Source organism: Falco naumanni, chromosome 14 (assembly GCF_017639655.2).
Source record: "Falco naumanni isolate bFalNau1 chromosome 14, bFalNau1.pat, whole genome shotgun sequence".
NCBI classification, from domain to species: domain Eukaryota; kingdom Metazoa; phylum Chordata; class Aves; order Falconiformes; family Falconidae; genus Falco; species Falco naumanni.
The window spans coordinates 14,742,008-14,763,929 of record NC_054067.1 but is presented as its reverse complement, the minus strand read 5'-3'; the positions used below and the strand labels follow the sequence as shown (position 1 = coordinate 14,763,929).

The following is a 21,922-nucleotide window of genomic DNA, read 5'->3' as shown; positions in this document are numbered from 1 at the left end:
GGCTCAGCACCGTGCACCCCGCGGCGCAGAGCGCTGCGCAACGGCCCCGCTCCGTGCCCGGTCTCGGCCCGGGTCCCGGTCCCGGTGCGGCGGTGCCGGAGGAGCCAGGGCGGGGGCGGGGGCAGTGGAGGGGGCGGTGGAGGGGGCGTGGCCCGACGAGGAGGCGTGGCCCCAGCGGGGCGGGGCGAGGGCGGGGCGAGGGCGCGCGGAGGGGCGGCGGCGCGGGGGCTGCCGGGAAGGGCCGTCGGCGGCGGCGGGGCGATGGCGGCGGCGCGCGGCCGGGGCGGCCCCCCGCGGTGGCGACGGCTGCTGCGGCGGCTGTGAGCGGCGGCGGCGATGCGCGGCGCTCCCGGCGACGATGGAGGACCGGTCCCACAAGGTGCTGCTGGCGCTGGTGATGCTCTTCCTCTTCGCCGTGATCGTGCTGCAGTACGTCTGCCCCGGCACCGAGTGCCAGCTACTGCGGCTCCGCGCCCTCAGCCCCGCCGCCGCCGCCGACCCGTACCGGGCGGAGGACGAGACGCCGGCGCGTTTCGTTCCCCGTTTCAATTTCTCCGCCGGCGACTTGCTGCGGCGGGTGGACTTCAACATCAAGGGGGATGACCTGATCGTCTTCCTGCACATCCAGAAGACGGGCGGCACCACCTTCGGCCGGCACCTGGTCCGCAACATCCAGCTGGAGCAGCCCTGCGAGTGCCGCGCCGGGCAGAAGAAGTGCACCTGCCACCGGCCGGGCAAGCGGGAGACCTGGCTCTTCTCCCGCTTCTCTACCGGCTGGAGCTGCGGGCTGCACGCCGACTGGACCGAGCTCACCAACTGCGTGCCCTCCGTGGTGGACAGCAAGAAGGAGGTGCGGCTCCGGCCCTCCAGGTGAGGCCGTGCGGGGACCGCGGGCCTTCCCCGAGGGGCTTCCCGTAGTCTCCCCTCTCCCCGGGGCTCGCAGGGCGCCGGTGCGGCGGCGGCGGGATGGATGGAGCGGCTGGGAGCAGCCGTGGCGGGGATGCTGCTGCGGGGGGGGGGGGGCGGGGGAGCGGGCTCGGTCGGTACCGAGCACCCCGGCACGGAGCAGGCTGCAAACCGGCGTACAGCGGGGGCTCCGGGGGCAAACCAAGCCCGGCCCCCGCTCTGCTGGGGGTGAAGTGTTGGGAGCCGTGTCCCAGCGGCTGTCGCGATTGTAACTGCTGGCGGGGAGCCCCCGGAGTTACGGAGCCAGGTCCTTAGCAGCAGCGAGCACCGTGCACGGTGACACACGGCAGGCCTGGCGGCCCGGGGACCGCTCGGGGACCCCCCGGGGCGGCTCTTTGGCGGTGGCACAGGGGCGAGGGTCCTCTGGCTGCCTGCCACCTTCTCCCGGAGCTTTTCCAGCTCTGGTAACCCCCCGCCTAGCACTGAGCTCCCCGGGTACACACACCGTAGCTCCTTCGTACTCCTGGAATTAACCTTGGATTTGGGAGCGTTCCTGAGCCGCTGAGTCTTGTTACATCTGAAGTTTAGCTTATGTGGATGGCGGCCGTGCAAAGGAAAGGTTACTCTTAGGATGGAATTACCCGCAAAGATTGGCATTCTCCTTCAGCTCTAACCTTGTTTATTTTGTGTTTGCATTTTGAATTTTAGTGGCGCTGCGCTTGGCGTCCCTGCGCCCTCCTTTGAAGTCGCTAACCTCACCTGGGTATAGCTGGGTGGTGGCCTGAGTGCTGCCCCAGCCTTGCAAGAGCCCAGGTGGCTTCTCCTGAGCAGCAAGGACCTGCTTCCTCTGCTCCTGGAGCTGGTTGATGACAGCCTACCTTCAGTTGTAACAGCCCGAGTAGCTTGTCCGCGGCTGTGCACACAACTGTACCCTGTAGCAGAACAGCTTAGGGTTTTAGTGTCTTTTCACATTGCTTCACTGGGAAATTAGAAGCTAGGGTATCGCTTCTATTGCGCTGTTAGACTGATGGCAGGTCCCTTTACAATGAGGGTACTGTTATATATCATGCTCTCTGAAGTCAAGTCTAAGCACAGATTCACTTGGAATAGAAAGCAATTTCTTTCTAGAATTCCTTTTATATAGTGTGACACTACACTGCCATCTAGTAGAAAAATGGTTAGCGTCATTATCTTCCTGTACCCAAGAAGCAGCTCTTTATGAGACTTGGCTATTGTGATTCCTGCTCTTTTGTTTTCCCTACTGCTTTAAAATTTAATTGTCTCGTTTTGGTGACATCCGATTTGCAAACATCAAGAACCAATTCCTTGCCCTCTGGGTCTATTAGCTTCCCGGTTTCAGGCTGCTGAGCCTTGCAAGCAACGTAATTTTATTTTACCTGTCCTGTAAATATGTTTTTTGTCAGCAGAAATGGAAATTGCATAATGTGCGCTCTCTTGCTGAACAGCTTCCAGTGATCTTCCTCTCTCTATCCCCAGAGATGGGCCTGGCCTGCAGAGCTGTAGCTGTGGGGCAGAGACAGGTCTGTTGGTGCTTGGGCTTAGTTGTGCCCTCCAGGAAAACAGGAGACTCCTTGTGCTGAACCCACCACCTTAGGCAGAAGGGAACAGCAGGCTTGGAGAGCTGAGTTCTTGTCTGTAGCTTCTGGCTTTGGTTTTCTTGTTTGTGGTTTCTTTTTTTTGTTGGGGGGGGGGAGGGGGGCAGGGGTTTGGTTGGTTTTGTGATTTCCCCCCCCCCCCCCCCCCCTGTTGGATTACCAAACATGCTTTTCTGAGTTGAAACAGAAGCCTTGTGTGTACCTGCCCGGGAGTTCAGAGGGATGGATCCTTGTCCAGCAAATGATGTACATCATCGTAGCTGACTTCAGAGAGGTCGCTAGGACTCGTGACTTGAGATTGAAGCCAGGAGAGAGGGAGGAAAATGAAGCTGTGATGATTTTGCGTTAGGTAGAGGTTTACTCTCTCAAAGGCTTCGAAATGATGTTACATCTTTAATAAACTAATGACACAGCTTGCTTAATAGCTGCAGTTATTCTCCCCAATAATGTCTTGACAAGCAATTATTTGGACTGCAATTTCTAAATGTTTAAAAATACAGGAGAAGATCTTAAATGAACAGTAGTCCCTTCAAGTCTTCCTGCCCATTGCAATACCTTGTCTTTAATTTTATTTTGTGTTCTTGATTTAGCAACATTCAGCTGACAACTAGTTAATTAGCACCTATTCCTTGTGCCAGTAACAGACGCTAATATAAGCACTTTCTGGACAGAAGATAGCTGCTTGCGGGGCAGCAGTGGGTGTGGGATGAGGATGTCTGAGCAGAAGAGCCTTGCTGGCTGTGAGCGGGGCTGGCCTGGCTGTTCCTGCACCCGGGTTTTGGGGGGGAGGCCTGAGGGTCCTGGGTGGCGTGTGCTGGGTTAATGCTGGTGGGAGGGAGGGGGCAGCACAGCCCTGCGGTGCAAATCCTGAGAGAAGGGGGAGCAACTTGGAGGAGTGCAAGGTCCGTTTGGGGAGCATCATCAGGGGAGGAGCAGAGGACGATTTCAAGGGGAGCTTGGCTTGACAGGGGTGGGGATTCCTGCGTTTGTAAGTGAGGTGATTAAAAAAGTGAGACCTGCTCTAAGGGTGATTTGAACTGCTTGGCAGCTGCATAATGCAATCTGTAGTTACTATCTTGGGGCTGTGTAGCCTTGTCTGGGAATAGCCAAGCGAGTGGTGGTTGTTCCAGCAAACTTTGTAGCTCGCACCTGTGTGTGATTACTTTGCACAGAGGTTTGCTGTGTGGGGAGTCTCCTTGTCAGATTGCTGGTTAGGGGGGCCGTTCTGTAGGGGCCTTTTGTTGAAAACTTGAGCCTTCGTTAGTCTGGAGGGTACCCTGTCCTGGACCTTGCAACGCTCAGCACTAGGTACAGAGCATCACCGTGATATAGGGCCCAACGGGATCGGCCTGGAGGGTGATTCCATGAAGAACCTTGTTGCCTGCAGCAATCATCCTCCAGCCTCTGCTTTTAATCCCATCACTAGTCTGCCTTTGTTTTCCCTGGCAATTGCAGGCTTAGAGGGCAGATACCTGTCCTGGAGCAGCAGAAATACTCAGGAAGGCTGCTGTAATATTTTTTTGTTTTGTTTTGGACTTAACACAATGGTGCTTTCCTGTCTATGAGCGTATAGTTTCCCAAAACTTGCTTTCCTTGGTAGCAGCGGCTTGTGCTGCTTAATAAGTAGTAAGTAGCTAAATAGATCTCCCTCTACTCCTTTGGTCCTTCCTTCTCCTAGAGGAACATGAATCTGTAGGTGTGGGGAGAGGGATTTTTTTAATATGTTTTTTCCCCTCCTTGGGTCCCATTGGGGTACATATTCTCTCTGCCCCCATTCTTGCTTGTCTCCTGTTCCATCAGCGCCGCTCACCCCTGTGGCATCTGGAAATCTCAGGAGAGAGAAGGGGGAAGGTGCGGGCACAGTTGATGCTTTGAGTGCTCTGGATTTGCTGCTTGGGAAGTTGGTGAAATGGGCTGATGGTGGTGGCAGAAAGGAGGGGTTTGTCTCAGCCACTTGGCATCAGTGGTGAGAAAGGAGAAAAGTGCTTTTTCCTAGTCATGAGTGACTGACTTGGGTCACTTGATTGATTGTGGAAGCCTCAAAGCTTTTGGCACACTGAACAGAGGCAGCATCCAAAGTAACTGTGCGTGAGAGCATCTCGGAACTGAAATTTCACTTGGCTGTGGCTAATTATTATGGGGAGTATCTACTGAACTTGTCTATAGCAATAAATCCAATGGCACTGTTGCAAGAAACAAAAGGCCTTGGGGTTAGACTGGAAAATGTAATGAGACATGGGAGCAAGTACAGATACCTACATTCTTAAGTGGTGTCATGGCTGTGGGTAAAGGTTGGGCTGTATTTGGTGGCTCTCCTGGCTAGTGTTGCAGGAGAGAGGTGCTCTCCACTGAGAGGAGAACAACCTTGCAGAACTGCCTCTGGAGCCAAAAGGTCTGAGATTAGAAGAAATTTTATGCTGCTGGTACAAGCTTGTTGAACCAGGACCAGGGATGGTGCCTACTGGCTTTTGGGAGGCCTGATGCTGACACCACGTTGTTGTGATGTGGGCCCCTGGTGATGCATGGGGGTTCTTGTCATGTCTCTACATGTTAGTTACTTTTCCAGGTTAAGTCTTGTGAAAAATCTTAAGAAAAGATGCATTAAGACGTTTCCCAGCAAACTGGAAGTGTTTGCAGTGTGTGGCTCTGTTGGCTGAACAGATTAATCCTCATGCTCTTGGAAACGTGTTTGGATTTGCATCTGTTAAGTCTCATCGGCTCTGTGATGTGATGTACGGGGCCTGGCTGAGATGGAGTTAATTTTCCCCCTAGCAGCCCCCATGGCACTGTGCTTGTGGTGCTGGTGACACACCGGGGCTTTGGCTAAGCTGAGCAGCACCCGCACAGCACCAGGGCTGCTCTCCAACCTCCCCCCACCCCTCAGCAGCAGGCTGGGGGTGGGCAAGGTCTTGGGAGGGACGCAGCCAGGACAGCTGACCCAAATGGACCAAAGGGATACTCCGTGCCATATGATGTCTGCTCGGCAAGGAAGGCTATGAAAAAGCCGGGGCCATGTGGCACTTGTTACGACATACATCTTCTGGAGCAACCACTGTGTGTGCTGAAGGCCCACTTCCCAGGAAGTGGCTGGATGTCACCTGCTGATGGGAAGTAGAGAACAAATCTTTTGCTTTCGTTTGCTTCCACATGTGGCCTTTGCTTTTGCTTTATAAAACTGCCTTTACCTTGACCCATGAGGGGTTTTTTTTCCATCTTGTTTTCTGACCCGCTATCCTGCTGGGGAGTGGAGTGAGAGAGCGGCTTGGTGGGCACCTGGCATCCGACCAAAGTCAACCCACCGCCTTGGCGTGCCCGAGTGCTCGGGCGGCTGGCAGAGCCCTGGGAAGAAGGCGGCTTTGCTGGAGCAAGCATTGCCATCAGCCCTGGCGTGAGCTCGGATCCTCCTGGAGCAGGCTGGGCCCTGCATATGGGTTTTCCCAGTAAGCTGCTCCTGTGTGGAGTGGGGGGGAAAAAAATCATACCACTGCCAGGGAGAGAAAAATCACTTGGGGGGGGTTGCTTCTTAGCACTTGGGGGGGGATTTGCTTCTTAGGGACAAGTCTACTCAACAGCTGCTACTGGAACAGCAGAAAGGATGTATAGCAGTGCAAAGGGACAAGCTCTGTTGTTTCACCTGTAGTAGCAGAGTTTGGGGACTAGTTAAGCCCCATAAACTGGCACTAAGCCCCTTGTAGGTGGGTGAGATGCTGCAGGGTCCCCTGGTGCCCCAGGGCCTGGGGTGGGTACTAGAGGCTGCGGCAGGAGGTGGACCATCAGAAGCTTCTGGGTGCTGTTGGAGCAGACACCGTTTCTGAGGATGGAGACCCCAGCGCTGCCGCTTTGGGGGTGAAGCCTGGCTGCGGGGGCTGCTCGGGGACAGAAGGGGACCAGCACGGCTGAGCTGGAGGCTGTGAGTGAGCAGATGGGGTGACCTGCTGTAACTTGGGTCCTGGCCAGAGCGCCGGGAGGGTGCCTGCCTGCCCTTGAAATACGCATCGCTGAAACTCTTTGGGAAAAACTCTGCAAAATTTTTAATAAAGTAAAAAAAAAAAAAAGTTAACAGAGTGTTAGCAGAGATGCTGCCAGGCCCAAGCGACTCCGTGCCGCTTCATTTATCAGGGGGATTTCCTAACGACCCTGCTCGTTTCAGTGTGGTGGCGGCAGGTTGAGATATGTGGTGGATGTTCCCTCCGCACCTCTGAACATGTGTCTGCAGCAGCTGAATTTCCCCGCGTGGCACCTGGTGGGACCCAAGCTGGGGCTGGACTGGGCTGTTGGAAGCAGCAGACCAGCCTGCGGAGCAAAAATGGGGCTTTGAGGGAAAGGGCAGGGGATTATTGTCCTAAGTGCAAGTGGTTCCTTGACCTAACCCCATCACAGGGCCTGACCTTGAAAGTCTTGGTTATAAACTTAGGTTCATGGGGTTGTTTTTAAGTTTGGACTGTAGGACTTGTAAAGCTCTCTAAATTGATATCGCTGGTTTTGCAGATAAAGTGTTAGACTTCTTAATGGGATTAAAAAAAAAAAAATTCCATATTGGGTTTCTTCAGTTCTCCTCTTAAGTCTTTTAACAAAGTGTAAATTGATTTTTAGTTATCTAAAAGTATATACTGCCTTTTATTTTTTAAATTTGGATAATTGGGGGGGAGGGGGATGTTAATTGTTGCAAAAATAAACAATTTTTGCTTAAACATATAAACAGATACTACAAAAAATAAACAGAAGAAACGAAGCACAGGTGTTACTCCTTGCACTGTTTATTCCATTTGTTCTCAGAGTTGGTCCTCCCTAAAGAAGAGAGTGGGAATATGAACACCGTGGCATGGTGCTGTTTTACTAAGACATGTTACTTTTTCTTGAAAAGATGCATTTTGCTAATTTTTCTGGGAATTTGTAAATTTAAAAATGGAACTATAAATATATGCTTCGACTCTATTAATATAGACACAGGTTGTGCCTTGTGATCCCTCTTAATAACTTTATAACCTTTAATAAAGGTGACCAAAGGCACCTGGAAGTTGAGCATCACCAATAGGTTATTTATTTTTACTAAAGGACAGATTTTTAAGTTTAACAAGTTGAGCATCAGTTCTGAGGTGTATTAACTGAGATTAATTTGTGTCTCATTTATTTAATCTGAATTGTCAGGAATCATGTTCTCTACTGATGTAAATGTCGGCAAAAAGGACTTATTAGTAGATTTGATTGCTTTTTAAATTTAACTAGCAGAGATGCACTGGCATGCCTAAGAGAATTGGTCTGTTTCTTGTGAGCAGTTCAGTGCCTAATGAATCACTTCAATGTACTTTTCTGAAGGAAAGCAGAGCAATTTAAATGTGCAATGCATTGATTTACCGCAAATGGATTAGGCCTCTGTGTGCAATCTTTTGCATTAATTTACTTTCTCCACAACTGTAATAATAAAGGCAGTGTTTCTGTACGGCGTCAGCCCAATTTAGCTCATGTAACTTGCTAGAAAGCAAAATAATTAATATGTGGCCACAAATGGGATGCGGGGATGGATCTTTCTGAGAGGATGCGGGTCTGGGGAAGCGCGGCCGAGTTCAGGATGCCCCTGGGAGCTGTGCCGAGGGTGGGATGCTGGGCTGGAGCCCACCCTGGCCGGACCCGGTGGGAGGCTGTCTGCATGGCCTGCCTGGCCCCCCAGCCTTGAGTGCCACGTAGGAGAGGGTTGTGTCTCAGGTACTGATGATTTCTTGACTTTATTGGGGGCAGGGAGGCAGGGGGAGAAGTATTTGTAATTTGATGCACCTTTAAGAGATTATTTTTTTTTGATGTGGCCAGGTTTGTTTTTTAAAATGATTGAGGAAACGGGACAAAAATACTTAACTCCAGCAGATGTGAGCGTGTTTTATTGCTGTAGTAACTTTTTAGTCCACTCTCCCCCTCCCTGTAGCATCCGATCTGGGAGCGTTGGGCAGCTGGTGGCCAGGCTGCAAAACTCTGGGTAATTCCTTATTTAACCACTTAGCTGCAGAAATGGCGGCTGGGCTTTGTTTCACTCTGCGGGGATTGCTGTGGCCGAGCAGCCCTCGTGACTCTCAGCCTTTTTTTTGGAATTACGCTTGTAGGCTTCTTACATACTTGCGAGGATTAATTTCCCCTCCCCTTCTCAGTCGGCTAATTCCCATGGCTGGGCAGCTGCCTGCCCAGATGCAAACCTGCAGGGAAGCAAAGCGGTGGAGCATCCCCAGCTGCTGCCTTCCTCCCTTGGGAACCGGGTCCCCAGCTCCCAGTTCGCGGTTGGGATGCTCGCCCGAGCAGCGCCTGTCGGAGCGTGCGGCATCTCGGATGGAAGCAAAGCCGACCAGGACAGGAGAGGGATGACATTTTTGTATGGGAGGATGAAGGCGGTGTGGTGCCCGGGGTGGGGAGGCAGCGCTGCTCCTGCCTTCCTCCTCTTCTGCCTTGGCAGCTGGCACCGGAGAGCGAGCGTGGATTATTGTTTGTGATTGATTTGCTGATGCTGGCAATTGTACAGCGTGTTCTGGGACTAATAGGGTAGCACCGAATTATTCAGGCATTATTGAAATGAATCACATTTGTGATGAGTAATAAGTAGCAGACTTTGGTATTTATGAATAATTAACACAGTAAAGTTTTTCTTAGACATGAAGAAATGATTTAATTTCTACTGTGAACGCTCTGTAAAATTAATGAAAGATAATTGCGTTTGCTAATGTGAGACTAAGAAGCCAAAGCAATCTATTTTTCTTTTTGTGTTTAAGTTCATCTTGCTGATGTAAACATTGAATGTATAATTCCTTCAATCTGTTTTCATTGGGTGGGACCTGTGTTTAACATCCGGTGCGGTGGGTTTTGTTGAAATAAAAAGTCTATTGGTAAACACATAACTCGCTGTTGCGGTTTCCATCCACTCATGTCTCTCTGGGCGCGTGGTGTATATATGCATAGAGCAATATAATGTTTTTGAACGAGTGGCAGTTAGGACCAGCTTTTTTTTCCTCTTCCCTGACTCTAGCCGCCTTCCTCAGCTGTTCATGCTTTTGAAGACAGAATCCATTTAAGATATTGCTTATATACAGCTTTGAGTGAAATCTCCATTTATTTAGTCTTGGGGGGAAAAAAAAAATCATTAGTCTTTAGAGACCTGTAAGTCCTAAGATCCATTAGGGCTGAGACTCAAATCATGTTACTTCTTGGTTCTCAACTGCTTATCCAACTCTGAAGGAGCCAAACTTTTGATATAACTAATACATGCAGCTATGAGGGAGATAATCTGGCAGCATTAAATGATTTTGCACATCTCCATAAAAGCATGAAAAAGACTATTCCTTTCATGAGATCCTTGTAGCAAATGCTCCTAATTTCCCATAATCAAAAGGGCTGTGAAGTTTTGATGCTCTTAGAGGTCCAAGTAGCTGGAAGATCAATTCTTCCTTTGCTCCGTTTTTGTGTTGGGTAAATTAAAACATTGCAGGGCTCCCAGCAGTGGGAATCTGCTCATTCAGACTTCGGTTTGAACTGTGGGATCCTTCAGCAAACGCCCAAATCAAGTAAAGCACACTCTGTGCTGATTATTTTCTTCAAGCTTGCTTGTGTTCAGAGTAAAGCAACTGTTTTAAGAAAACAGTTTGGAAATTAAGAAAAACAATGTTTCCTTGGTCAAAGCCAAAGAAGCTGCTTTAGAGAGTTGCTTTTTCAGGGTAACTGAGGGAAGGGAGTTTCCTTTTGCCTGTGGGAAAGTTATTCCCTGGAGCAATCCCAAGCCCTTCTGAGTTTTGTTTGGATCTTTTTTTCTCTTGTGGGGTCAGAGAGGGTTATTGGGAATGTGGTTGTGTCCAGCTTGAGCAAAACCTACCAGGTACTAACTTTTTCTCCCTTTTTATTGGCAGCAGCTAAATCATCTTGATAGGGAAGATTCTGCTGTGGTAGTCGTTGCCCGTGGAGGACTTCAATGGGGCTGGATGTGGGTGGAGGCATCTGTCCCTGCGATGCTCCCAGAAGAGCAGCAGGCTTCATTCCTCCTGGAACTGATGTCACCAACTGTAGATGAGGAGGAAGATGGCTGCGTGGCTCCTGCCTTTCACAGAGCTGTTTGTTTTTCTGTGGGGGTGTGGGATCTAATCAGTACGGTGGTGGCATAGAGAAGTAAGACAAAAGTGCTCAAGGAAATGTCAGACACAACAGGATGCGTCTGCCTGATGATAACTGAGTGACTTGTAAAAACATAAATGGCATAAATTAGACTTTAACTCCTTCAATTCTTATGTGCTGCGAGTCAGTCGCTGGTAAGAGAAAAAACTTTTGTGGTGGCATGGTCTCCCTGTTACGTTCTTCTCCTAACTTTGCATCTTTACTGAAACTTCAGTAGGGGATTTTTTTTGAATTTTGGTGATTTCCAATAACTTTAGGTCAATAAAATGCGGGATAGAGTTCTGGCTTTCAAATAAAGCTGACCTAAAGGCCAGTTGTTTGGCCTTCTGGTGATGGGTTGCTGCGGGGGTCTGTTGTCTTGGCTCTGGTCTGGGTGGGAGAAAAGTGGTGGCTGAACATGTGAGTGGGATTTGAGAAGCCAGGACTTTACACCTGCAATGAGCTCTTGTCTCCATCATCGTGCCTGTCCTCTTCCTCTCGGCCTCAGCCTTGTCTATGCAGTTCAGCTCTTTGCATCAGGATATCTTTGTGTATGTAGCCTAAAGGATGCTGGATTCCCTGGCCTGACTGCATATAGTAGCTCTGCTGCCTATACGTGACTGATCTTAGGTAGAGGCATTGGAAATGTGTTTAGTTTGAATTTTGGGAAGCTGTAGTTTTAAAGTATAAATGCAACATACTGTACTGACAGGTGACTCCAGCTTGCCATGTGCACTGCCCCGTGTCCTGTGAGGGCTGTGGTGTTCGTCCTCTTCTTGGGAAGGCAAAAGGAGAGCACCCTGACCATGTAGCTGCTGGTGTGTGGTCACACTGCTCCGTGCTTTCATGCCCGAGCTCTTGCATGATCTACTTTTCACTCCCTTTCATGGATGAAGCAGTCTCTGGCTTCACTCTTGGGAAGGAACTGCTTGGAGAGATCAGAAGCCTGGAACAGCTGTCCTAAAGCCTGGTCTAAGCATGCCCTAAAGGTATGTCCATGAGCCTGGTGCTCTGGCTCATAGAAAAGCATAGTGAGAAGAGCCAGGACCCGCTCTTCTGAAGAGGAGACAGTGGGTGACTGACACCAGGTGTCCTGGCCAGCCTCAGTAGGAATGAAACATTGCCGCTCTGCTTTAGGCTTTTGCTTTGTCTGGTTGCAGTGGGTGATTGGTAAGGTGCCATCTGCAGGGTGGAGAGAGCTAGGCTGTCAGAGGGAGGTGGGACCACAGACCTAAGAGAAGCTGTAGGCAGTTCCTTACATCTCTTGAACACTGTTAATTTGCAAAACTGTCCTATATAGCCCTTTTAAACCTATCCTGCTTCTAGAGAAACAGGTCAGATAGAGCCCAGGTGAGCCCATGTTCTTGAATATAACTAATGCGTTTTGTAAAGTGCCTTTTTTCATCACGTTTCCAGAGGAGAGGCAGAAAACAAATGAAAAGAGTAGTTGCACCTGCAGCTGCTTCTCCTGAGATGAGCCAGCCTTCTGCTGGCTCACTTTCCATGCTGCTAGTTGTGTTTTGGGTGTCAGCAGTGTCCTGGGTTGGAACTGAGCATATTCAACATGCTACCACATGCAAGAGGAAATTGCAGTTTTGCTAGAAATGCAGTCAGCAGAACGTCGCACAAAAAATGCGCGAGCATCACCCTGTGTTCAGATTACTGAGCTCTTTTGGTGCTTACAAGAACAAAAGTGTGTGAGTAACTATCTCTGTCTACAAGCATGGCTAAGTGTGTTGGACCTGAGGTTTGGTACAATACAGCTTTTGGAAAAATCTGTCCTGAATATTTTGTTAAAAAAATTATTTATTGGGACATTCAACTGAAGTCATGTAACTGAGAACAGTGCTGATATTTCTGGGGAAGGGATTGGAAGGAGGTTGTGCATCACTGGGTTTAAGATGCACACAAACTATATCTTGTCAAGCCTGAACTCTATTGTGTGAACAAAAGTACTTATATATGTTGTTTAAGTATATACTTAAAGTGCTTAAATGTATTGCTGAGCACTTTGCAGAAAAAGGGTCAGTCTGATGGTGTGAGCACCTTTTGCCCTGGGGTGGTGAAGTTTCCTGCTCTGCAGAGCTGGGATTTCAGATGTCTTTGCTCTCGTTTGGGATGCTGGCTTTCCCCGCTGGAATTCTCCTCTTTTTACAACTTGGAACTGGTCAGCGCTGCAGCTGTGTGTGCACTAGGGTGAGCAGAGTGTGCGCAGTCCAGAGATTTGCTGAGAGAAGTGAAAAATGAGATTCCCTGTTACGGGACCCAAAGACCTAGAGAGCAGCTTGGGTAAGTTGATGCATCCATGTGACGGTGTCCGTCCTGCCTAGCGTGTCGGGTTTGGGTTGGGGACCTGGAGAACCAGAAGCAGCAGCTGTTTCAGGCTCTGCAGGAGAAGGCTGTAGGACAGATGCCTTTCCTGGGCAGGTTTGGTTTGAGGGTGCCGGGGACAGGGGAGGTTTTGACCTTTTTTCCTGCCAGCATCTGGAGAAGCGTACCCAAAAGGCCAGCTCCATCTGACCTGAATCCAGACCTCCCGTCACCAATCCCTTTTATAAAATTGGTCAGTGTATCAGGCAGCACTGGGGGGGGGGGGGGGAGAGCACCACAGAAAAGACTTAAGAATAGCTGAGCTCATGGTGAGATAAAAATTTCTCAGAGCCTGGATTATGGAAGGATCCGGTTATTTGTAAAATATATAAGCAGATTCTCTGCCTCAGCCGTGGTAGCTCAGCAGTTGTGCTGGGGGATTTGATCGTGCGCTCAGCCCAGCCTGCTGCTCTCCAGGTACACCTGAGGTCTGGAAATGGAGGTTTAAGGCTGACGATAACTTGTGTATTCAATGTTGCAGATTAACTGTACTTTGGAAACCGCAGATACAGGGGTTTTTAAGGAACCTAAGGCACTCTTGTTTCTTTTTTAAAGGGTTGGTTTTGCTTTTCCTGTCACGTTATGTTATTTTCCTGGAATTAGCAGGACAGTTTTGCTTCTGCTTTTCCTCGTGTATCACCTGAAGTCATGAAGGTGAATTGCTTCCTGCAATAAACCTGCGTATTCACAAAAGAGTTAGGAGTATGAAGTGAAGTATCATACTTTATTTTTTCCCTGACGGTCAAAATCCTTAATGTCTTATTATGTCTTACATTAAGACATAAGAACTTACATAATGTTCTTTCAAGATAAGTGAATTTCTGGTCTCTTTACTCTTGTGATTAAAAGGTCTTTTTAAGGATATTTATATGTCTCTCAGTACACACTAGAATCCCAGTACTTGTACCTGTTCCTTATAATGGAGGGTTGGGTTGGTTAAACCTGAGATTGGACATCTCGTGCTGATGGATGCTCAAGCTGGAACCTGACCATTGAGGCAAACTAAAAACAGTCTGTGAAGCAAGTTGCTCTGGTTTTTTGGGTGAGCTTTTGGGGTTTTTGGCAGCAGGCCTTACCAAACTGCTTTCTTGTGACTTTCACCTCTGCATATTCAGCTTACCTAGAACCTGTTTCCTTATTGAAGACAGCTTTGGGCTGGAAACCTCATCTCCTCCCTCCAAACACAGGGCAGGTAGAAGTCATTGGACACATGAGCATTTACAGATGGCTTTGCCTGTCTAGGGCTGCATCTTTTACAGTGTGGCTAATCATTTCGGTTACAGCAGAGGACTGACTTAATTTTCTGTGGAGTGGGAAAGTGGGCATCAGGGATGCGATATAAAGGCAGTAATTGCAGTTCTGGGCTGCCAGAAGTCATTGCCTTTTTGTATTAGTGGGAGTTTGTGTCGGACTGTGTTACAGGACTTGGAAGATGCACTTTCTTTTGGAAGTGGGTTATGGTAGGATTTATAGATGCTGAAAAGCATCTTGTCTCCCAGTGGCAAGACCTGTGCTAGTGTAAGTGATCCTAAAATCTGCAGTGTGCTATCTGGTGGGAATCAATCTGGGATGTTTGGAGCAGGGGGAAGCAGAACACAGGCTTTCTAGCTCATGTTAACAACATCCCTTTATTTTAAACTTGTTTTTCATATTTGCTTGAGCAGCTGAGGTGAAACATCCCTTTCTGTTAGGAACAAAAGCAGAAGCCTTCACTTTAATTAATGCAGGTACCAGGGTTGGGATGTGCTGCAGTCACTTACTGCATTGCTTGGCTTTGATGCTTGGTTGTGGTGTAGAAGTGCACAGTACAACTCAGAAAGGTGCGGTGGTGAAGTGGTTTTAAGTCCCTGGTCTAGACTGATGTCGAATGTGTTCCTGGCCCAGAGTAAGTTGAAGATCACTCCAGTCTGCAAGTGCCATCGAGCTCTTCGGGGTCACCTACAGTGGTTGCATCCCGCGGTGCACAGAGCCCAGCCAGATCTTCCTTTACTGCCTGCTTTCCCTCCTTGTGTGCCCCCCTGGACAGGGAGACTGGAGGAAAAATTGCTGGGAGGAATGTCAAAAGGCTGTCTGTTGCCTTCCCTGTTTGAAAATTAGGATTCTCTTACTGGATTTTATTTTCTACGCAGCTTTTGTGTTAAACAAGAGCAGCCTTTTTGCAAGCTCCGCTGCTCCTTGGGCTGGGAGCAGAGAGAGTATCTGCCTAGCAGAGACTTTGTGGCAAAATTTGTGTGTTGCTGTAGTTGAACACTAACCTGAGGGATTTTTTCCTCTTCACTCTTAAAACAAGCTTTTTTTCCCCCCACTAATGGAAAATTTCAACTTGTCCCCAGCTTAACCACGGTTCAGGCTTTTCCAGGAAAACGGAATGAATCAGTAATGCTTCCCTTTTTTTGCTTCTTGAGTGCATAGCTAATTGTATTATTTTTATTGTGGGTTTTGATTGCATAAAGGTCGCCTTCTGTCCCCACCAAACTGGCATGGTTTTTTAGACAGGAGAAGATGGTCAGGATCTCGTGCTTCTCCCTCCGGGGCTGTGTTACCCCTCGACCTTCAGAGTTTGGAAGTTGTTGATTTAGGAGGAGGATGAAGCTGAACAAGGGCAGACAGGCACATCGTACAGCACAGTGGTTTAGTATGGACTGAGGGCTTTTGATTCAAATGATGTGCAGGGATGAGCATCCAGGAGCACAGGGGCAACTAGGAGTTTACTATTTGGTGGCAGGGAGGGGCAGCTTCTCCCCACAGCTGCCGGGCAGCCTCTTGGTGCTGCTGGGCTCCCTTCCTACCACTCACTCCTCTTTTCAGCTCCCAGCCCTGTCCTAGAGGTTTGTTCTTGATTGTTTCACCTTTCACGTAGACTCGATGCTCTCTAGATTGATGTCTTGAAGGGTGGGTTTAAAATTCAAATAGCAAATGACTGTGCTGTAATGGATGTTATTGCACTACACATTATATTATAGAAGTCACTGTGGTTAAGTGTAGTATCTCTGGAATCTTGTTTTTATCAAGACGTTTATGTGCCCCTCTAATTTTTGTGGAGAGTCGTTTAGATGTTTTCCAGATTAGAGCATAATGGAACTGCTAGCTATAAATGTTTGGAGGAATCCATTACACATGGTGATTTAGTGGTTAGTCACAATTACTTTGGAGCTACAGCGTCAAATTTAACACCAACCTTCAAATCCACGTTTTGTGAAATCCGGACATCCTTCCTGTGAGATGCTCCTCAGGCCTCCCAGAGAATAAAAAGGCATTTTGTACAACAAGATACAAAAGCAATTTGGAGGGAACTGGTTGATGCTGGAGGAGCAATTCAGTGTAAGAAGCAAACCAGCAGGCAGTTTTTCCCCCATAGGGTTTTAGTCTTTTTCTTTCTGCTTAATTAAAATCTGGAAGATTGGTGGTGACAGTGGGTTGGTGTGCTTGTTTCCCTTCCCGCTGGAGGTGCAGGTGGAGGCAGCGACTGATGGAGCTGCGGCAGGGCAGTGCTGCAAGCCCGGGTCTCCTTCCCGCAGCAGTGGGTGGTGCAGGGCTCCGGCGGCTCCTGCGGGACACTGCTCCTGGACAGCAAAGAGCTGGTCTCCTTGAGATCTGGGCTGGTGTTTTTATTAATGGTCGTGGAGATGTTCCCGCAGGTTTGTTGAAGAAGGCGCCATGGGCTGTAGAGCTTTATAGCTAATAATTAGAGCAACGTTGGTATAATAGATGCACCAACAGGCATTTTCACTCACTGTAACTATATATAGGCACCTGCTTTAACCACAGCCCGTGAGTGGAAGCTGTTGCCTCTGTTTAGCTTTTGAAATACCACGTTTTCCCTGAGATAACTACCTGGTTGTTGCAGTTGGCTGCCTGTTCCTGTGTCCGACCCAACGAGAGTTGTGTGCAGCGTCTTGAGCTGCACCTTCTACCGACCTCCTGGGGTGGAAATTGTTGCTTTGTCTTGAGTGACCTGCATCTTGCTGGGTTTTGTTTGCTGAGTGGAGGTTTTATGACCTGCGGGGCCGTTGTGTTCCCTTGCTTTCAGCTTGCGAGTTGAAAGTGAGTTCATCTGAAGACTGTTGTAGCACTCTGTTACATATTTTAAGCCCAGGGTGGATGCTGTCAAAATGAAGTGCATAAACCTGCAATCTAGAGGATGAGCAAGTAAATCCTATGTAATTTATGTGTCTTAGAGTCTCAGAACAGAATTTGGATTAAGGGGCAAGCTCATGCAGTTGGGCATCCCAGAGCTCCTCAGTCGTCTTTGTTGTCTGGGCGTATTTGTTTCTGCAGTGGTTGGTGCTGGAAATGCCTGCAGGAAACCTGAAAGTGCTTCACTGTCAATATTTTAATAGCAAGGATTTAATGGCACATTTTAAAAAGAACATTATTTGGGATTGTGAAGACTTGGCCTTGGTTTGGAGTTTCTTCTTGATACCTGGAGGAGATATTGAAATTCCAGGTTTGTGCAGACTTGAAAGGGTCAGTGCCCTGATCGATAGCTGAGTTTACTAGTAAAGCTTTGTAAAACGTCTAGGAATTTTTAGCTAATTCAGGTCAGACCCCCGCTTCTTACCAGCTGCCCAGAAATTTGAACAGTTTAAAACCTGCGTAACACAGAGATCCTCTAACCCTTTCACTCCCTTTGGTTTAGAATGTTACTTTCATTCATGAGCACAATGTAAGCTGTTAGAGGTGACGTTAGAGGACTTCAGCTTTGTGTAGAAATTAGTTTTCCGGGAGCTGGAGCATAGCAGCAAGGTTGCCGGGAGTCTGAACTACCCGGGGAAGGAGTCCGTACTTGATGTTGTCCCTTCGGTAGCTCACTGTCAGCTTGCTTCTGGAGGCATCTGAAGGGCACCGACAGCGTCGAAGCCGATGCTGTGACCTGGGGTGTTCTCATGCTGCCTGTCCTCTGCGTCCCGGGGTGCTGCCGGGTTTGCTCTTGGCTTGTCTCTGGAGCTGCCTGGTCTGGCTGCTGCGTAGCTGGTATTTGCACCCTCCCCGCCACGCGTGCCGTGGGCTTTGCAGGGTGCTGCTTTCCTGGTCCCACTCATCCCTACTGGAGACAGCGGTGCTCATCCCGCTGGTTGAACGAAGAGCCCTGTTCCCAGGAGGGATGGCCTCCCTGGAAAGGGGGTAATTCATGCCCTGCACCAGCTCCATCTTAAATTGGTTGAAGAAGGTCTGCTTAGCTTTAAGAAGAAGAGCTGGGTTTTTGCAGGGTCAGCTGTTTTCCCCGTCCTTAATACTGGGACCACAAAATTCGTTAGAGTTGTATGATGGAATGAGAGGTTAAACGCCAGTGTGATACCTACAAAGTGCTCCACCTTATAAAGAAATGTCACTGCATCCTTTTTAAACACTTGTAATTAGTAATTCCTGATTTGCCCTGGCTCTTTGGAGCAGTCTGCTGGGAGCACAGGCTTGCAAACAGCACTCTGCTGCCTGGCTAGGGCTGTTAAACAAGCGTGCAGTTTTTGACATTCTTCATTTTTAGAACTGTGTTTCCACAACTTGCTTTAACTGTTATCATTAGCAGTTTGCTAGGTTTCATTTTGGTGATGGGAGAACATTTTGTGATCTCTGAAGCATTCTGTAATGCAGCAGTGTACAGGAGTGGCAGGCAGTACATAAACCAGAACTATATTATTGCTTTCTAAGTGTATTTTTTAAATATTTTTTTCTTTTAAACGAATTCCTCTTGGCAGCTCAACTAAACATATGTATCATTGCTAACATTTTCTTAAAATCAAATCTGGTACCTACAGTTTTTCACTCTTGCTTTTAAAGGACTAATGTGTCTCTCTTTTTCTTTCCCTCACCCCTCTTTTTTCCAGTAGACTGTGTTCATCCTGCTCTCATGACTTTTTTCCTGTTTAATTGCTTTAGGATTGCATTGTGTTCTGCTTTCACTTTTTAATTGGCAATCATATCATGTCCATGGTGGAAGAGAGGGAATTTCACTGTGGAATTGAAGGCAGAGATTTGGACCGCTGTGTTTTCATTTAATGGGGAAAGTACTTTGTAATTCTCTTTGAACTGTACCTACTACAATAACAAATGGCGTCTACTTAAGTGAAGCCTATCAGATATATAACCAACACTTCAACTCCCTCTTTAAAGAATGACAAACTAAGGCATCAATGGCAACTAATCCAGATTTTGTGCCATGGCATAGCCGAGGAAGAAGGTTGGTGCTGGCATCATGGCAGGTGTGGGCTGCCGTGGGTGGTGGGGATGTGGTCAGAGGAGCCTTTGCTCCTCTGGCTGCCCAGTGGGTGGGTGAAAAAGTCTTGGCTGATGGACAGCTCTGTGCCATGGGCTTGCACGGCAAGTTGGTCAGCATGATGTTAGCCCTGCAGCAAAATGGGTATCATCAAGGTGACTTCAAGGTTAGAAATTTCTTCTTCCCAGTGGGTTGGGATGCCCCTGCTTGCCCTTAAATTCCCCATGCATGAATGCTGAGATGCAGCTTTCAGATGTTTCCTTTGCACTGGTTGTACTGGGAGCTGAGTCAGTGTAGAAGCTGCACCTCAAACTGGGCGGCACAGCTGCTTATGCTTCTGCCAGCTTCTCACCCTGGGTCCTGTTTAAACCACCCAGCCAATTTTGTTAGCAGATGAACTTCAGCACTGTTGAGTTAGTGTATAAATAGCTTTTGATATAGGAGTTCAGCCTGTATAAATGCTGTAATGTCTTGTCTGTGATGGTTCCTGCACTTAATATTTTAGGGTTCTTAGGGTATGGCACAGACTACTATTGATCGCTTCTTATAGGTGCCTGTAGTTAGCATAAAACAGGAAAGTACAACTTGTATTGTGGGCACTTATTTATAAATATCTCGGAGCATCCAAGGAGCGTTGGAGGGCGCAGTTTGAGCCCCTCGACGCAAGGCTGCATGCTCAAGTCATCCCAGCGCCTAGACCGGGGGGGTTCAGAGCCAAAACCTCTAGCCCTGCCATCAGCAAGCACCACTGCCGTGCACCCAGAGCTCCCCACGTGGGTGAGGAGGCATGAAGGAGCAGCAAGGCAAGTTGCACTTTTGCATAATAACAAAGAGTCTCATCCTGTCACCTGCCCAGGCATTGTTCTTTGAGGTCACATTGATGCAAATCTGCTGTGCTGGGTGCAGGGAGATTGTGCATCTTTCCTGCCACTTCACCCTTTTGAAATGCACACCGCACAGTCCTGGAATTCAGCTTAATCAGAAGCAGGAATGTTTGTACCAAGATTGGCTGATGTATTTATTTTACCCAGGATTGATTTATAAACTCTGTGTCTACCTGGAGAAGTTTGATTAGCATTATAAATGTGGTGTGCAGTAGATACTGAAGGAACTCGATCTTTAAAAAAAAATATTTTTTTTAAAAAAAGGGAAGCTGGAGGGAGAATTCAGATTTAAATTGCAAGGCTGCCTGTGGTCCTGTAGAAGCTGAAGTTGGTAAGTCTGTGTCCCCTGGAAAAATGTAGCCCATTTGGGATTTCATTCTTTATTTATTACAGATACCCAAAACATGCTTAGCAAAGCATCTGGACATGTCTGAGTGGTTTAGAGGTGGCAACGATAACAGTTTTGGGTTTTTTTTTTAAAGTAAATTTTGTTGCTGAACTACAAGATATTTTGTTACCTAATACGACCCATGGAAAGAAAAATGAAAATCCCAACGGGCAGCTGTGACTGGTTTTTCGTATCTGTGATGCACAAAATTTTCAACAAACGTTAGGACCTGACTGATGAGAAGTGCCGGTGTGAACGTGCATCTGTCCTGCAAGCCAGGTGTGTGCCTAAGCCTTGATCAAACTCCTTGTGGCTGTCCTGCAAACATTAGCAGAGCTGCTGCTTGCAGAATTTACTTCTATAAAGTTCAGCGTGCTGGGATTTTTCCTCCAAGGGCAGATGGATGGCTTAGGGGACAAAGGGAGATCTTTTCCTGAAGAGCGGTGCCCAGTATTGATGAAGTTCATTATTGAAATTGATTGTAACTGCAGGCCTGTTTGAGGGCAAGGGATGTTTTTATAGAATAAGAATTATTTTTCCCCCTCTTATTCCCAGAGGAGTATTGTTTGTTGCAGCTGCCTCTAGGATTTTGAAATCGTTGGGGAAGGTACTGGTCTGATATATTTATTTTTTTTTGTTTGCTTTCCCAGCTGTTCCCTACTACATGCTAAATGGGTCTTGTAACCTAAATGGACGCAGCTCGTGGATGAAAGAAGGCAGCTAGAGGGGCAGAGGAAGAAGGGAGGAAATATTTTGTGAGGCAGTTGAAGTGAATGATTTTGCTGATTGGTGAGGTGGCAGGCAGCCATCTGCTCGCTCTCCTGATCCTTTCCAGTTGACCTTAGCTTTGTTCTTGGTCGGTTTCTCCTAGAGCCCATCACAGAGTCGTCAGACAAGCGTTTATGGAGAGGGAAGACCTTCACCACAAACCAATTCACAGGAGGTTTCTCCTTTATCTCAGACCTTGCCTCTCTTGTACCAGGTTGCTAAAGCCACTCTTGCATCATCTGTCCTTATCCCGGAGCAAACGTTAATGGACCCAGCGTCTCTGTACTGCTGACGCAGGCAGAGGGTCCTTGAAAGCAGGCAGTGACAATGCAGAGTTGGCATTTTCTGCTAGATCTGCTAATTAATTAAGGTCACATGTTCCAGCTATTAGTTTGGCCATTGCTTTTCTCCATTAAGTAGGCACTGAAATGCCCAGGGAGGGGAAGGGGGGCTCTCCCCTCCACAGAGCACCACCACGAGACCGGGGTGATGGTCGCAGGGCGCTGTCGGCTGCGGGTGGGCCGGCCTGTTGATGGAGCGGTATTGTTCGCTGCCCCAAATAAGAGAATTTGTTTTGTGTGGCAGTAAATTAAGAGAAATTCTACATGCTTGGAGTGTCTGCCTGTTCTTTATAAGGGTCTGCTCCAGTGAAGGCTTG

At 48.3% G+C, this 21,922-nt stretch overlaps 1 protein-coding gene across 1 annotated transcript in view; it reads left to right on the top strand.

The window, feature by feature from the left end:
• Nucleotides 1-245: 245 nt before the first annotated feature.
• HS6ST2 (heparan sulfate 6-O-sulfotransferase 2) overlaps nucleotides 246-21,922 on the top strand; it is a 136,354-nt gene continuing 114,677 nt past the window's right edge. The window contains exon 1 of the mRNA XM_040614762.1: nucleotides 246-870. Coding sequence (XP_040470696.1) covers nucleotides 359-870 — 512 coding nt within the window. The 5' untranslated portion in view covers nucleotides 246-358. The remainder of the gene's footprint in view (nucleotides 871-21,922) is intronic.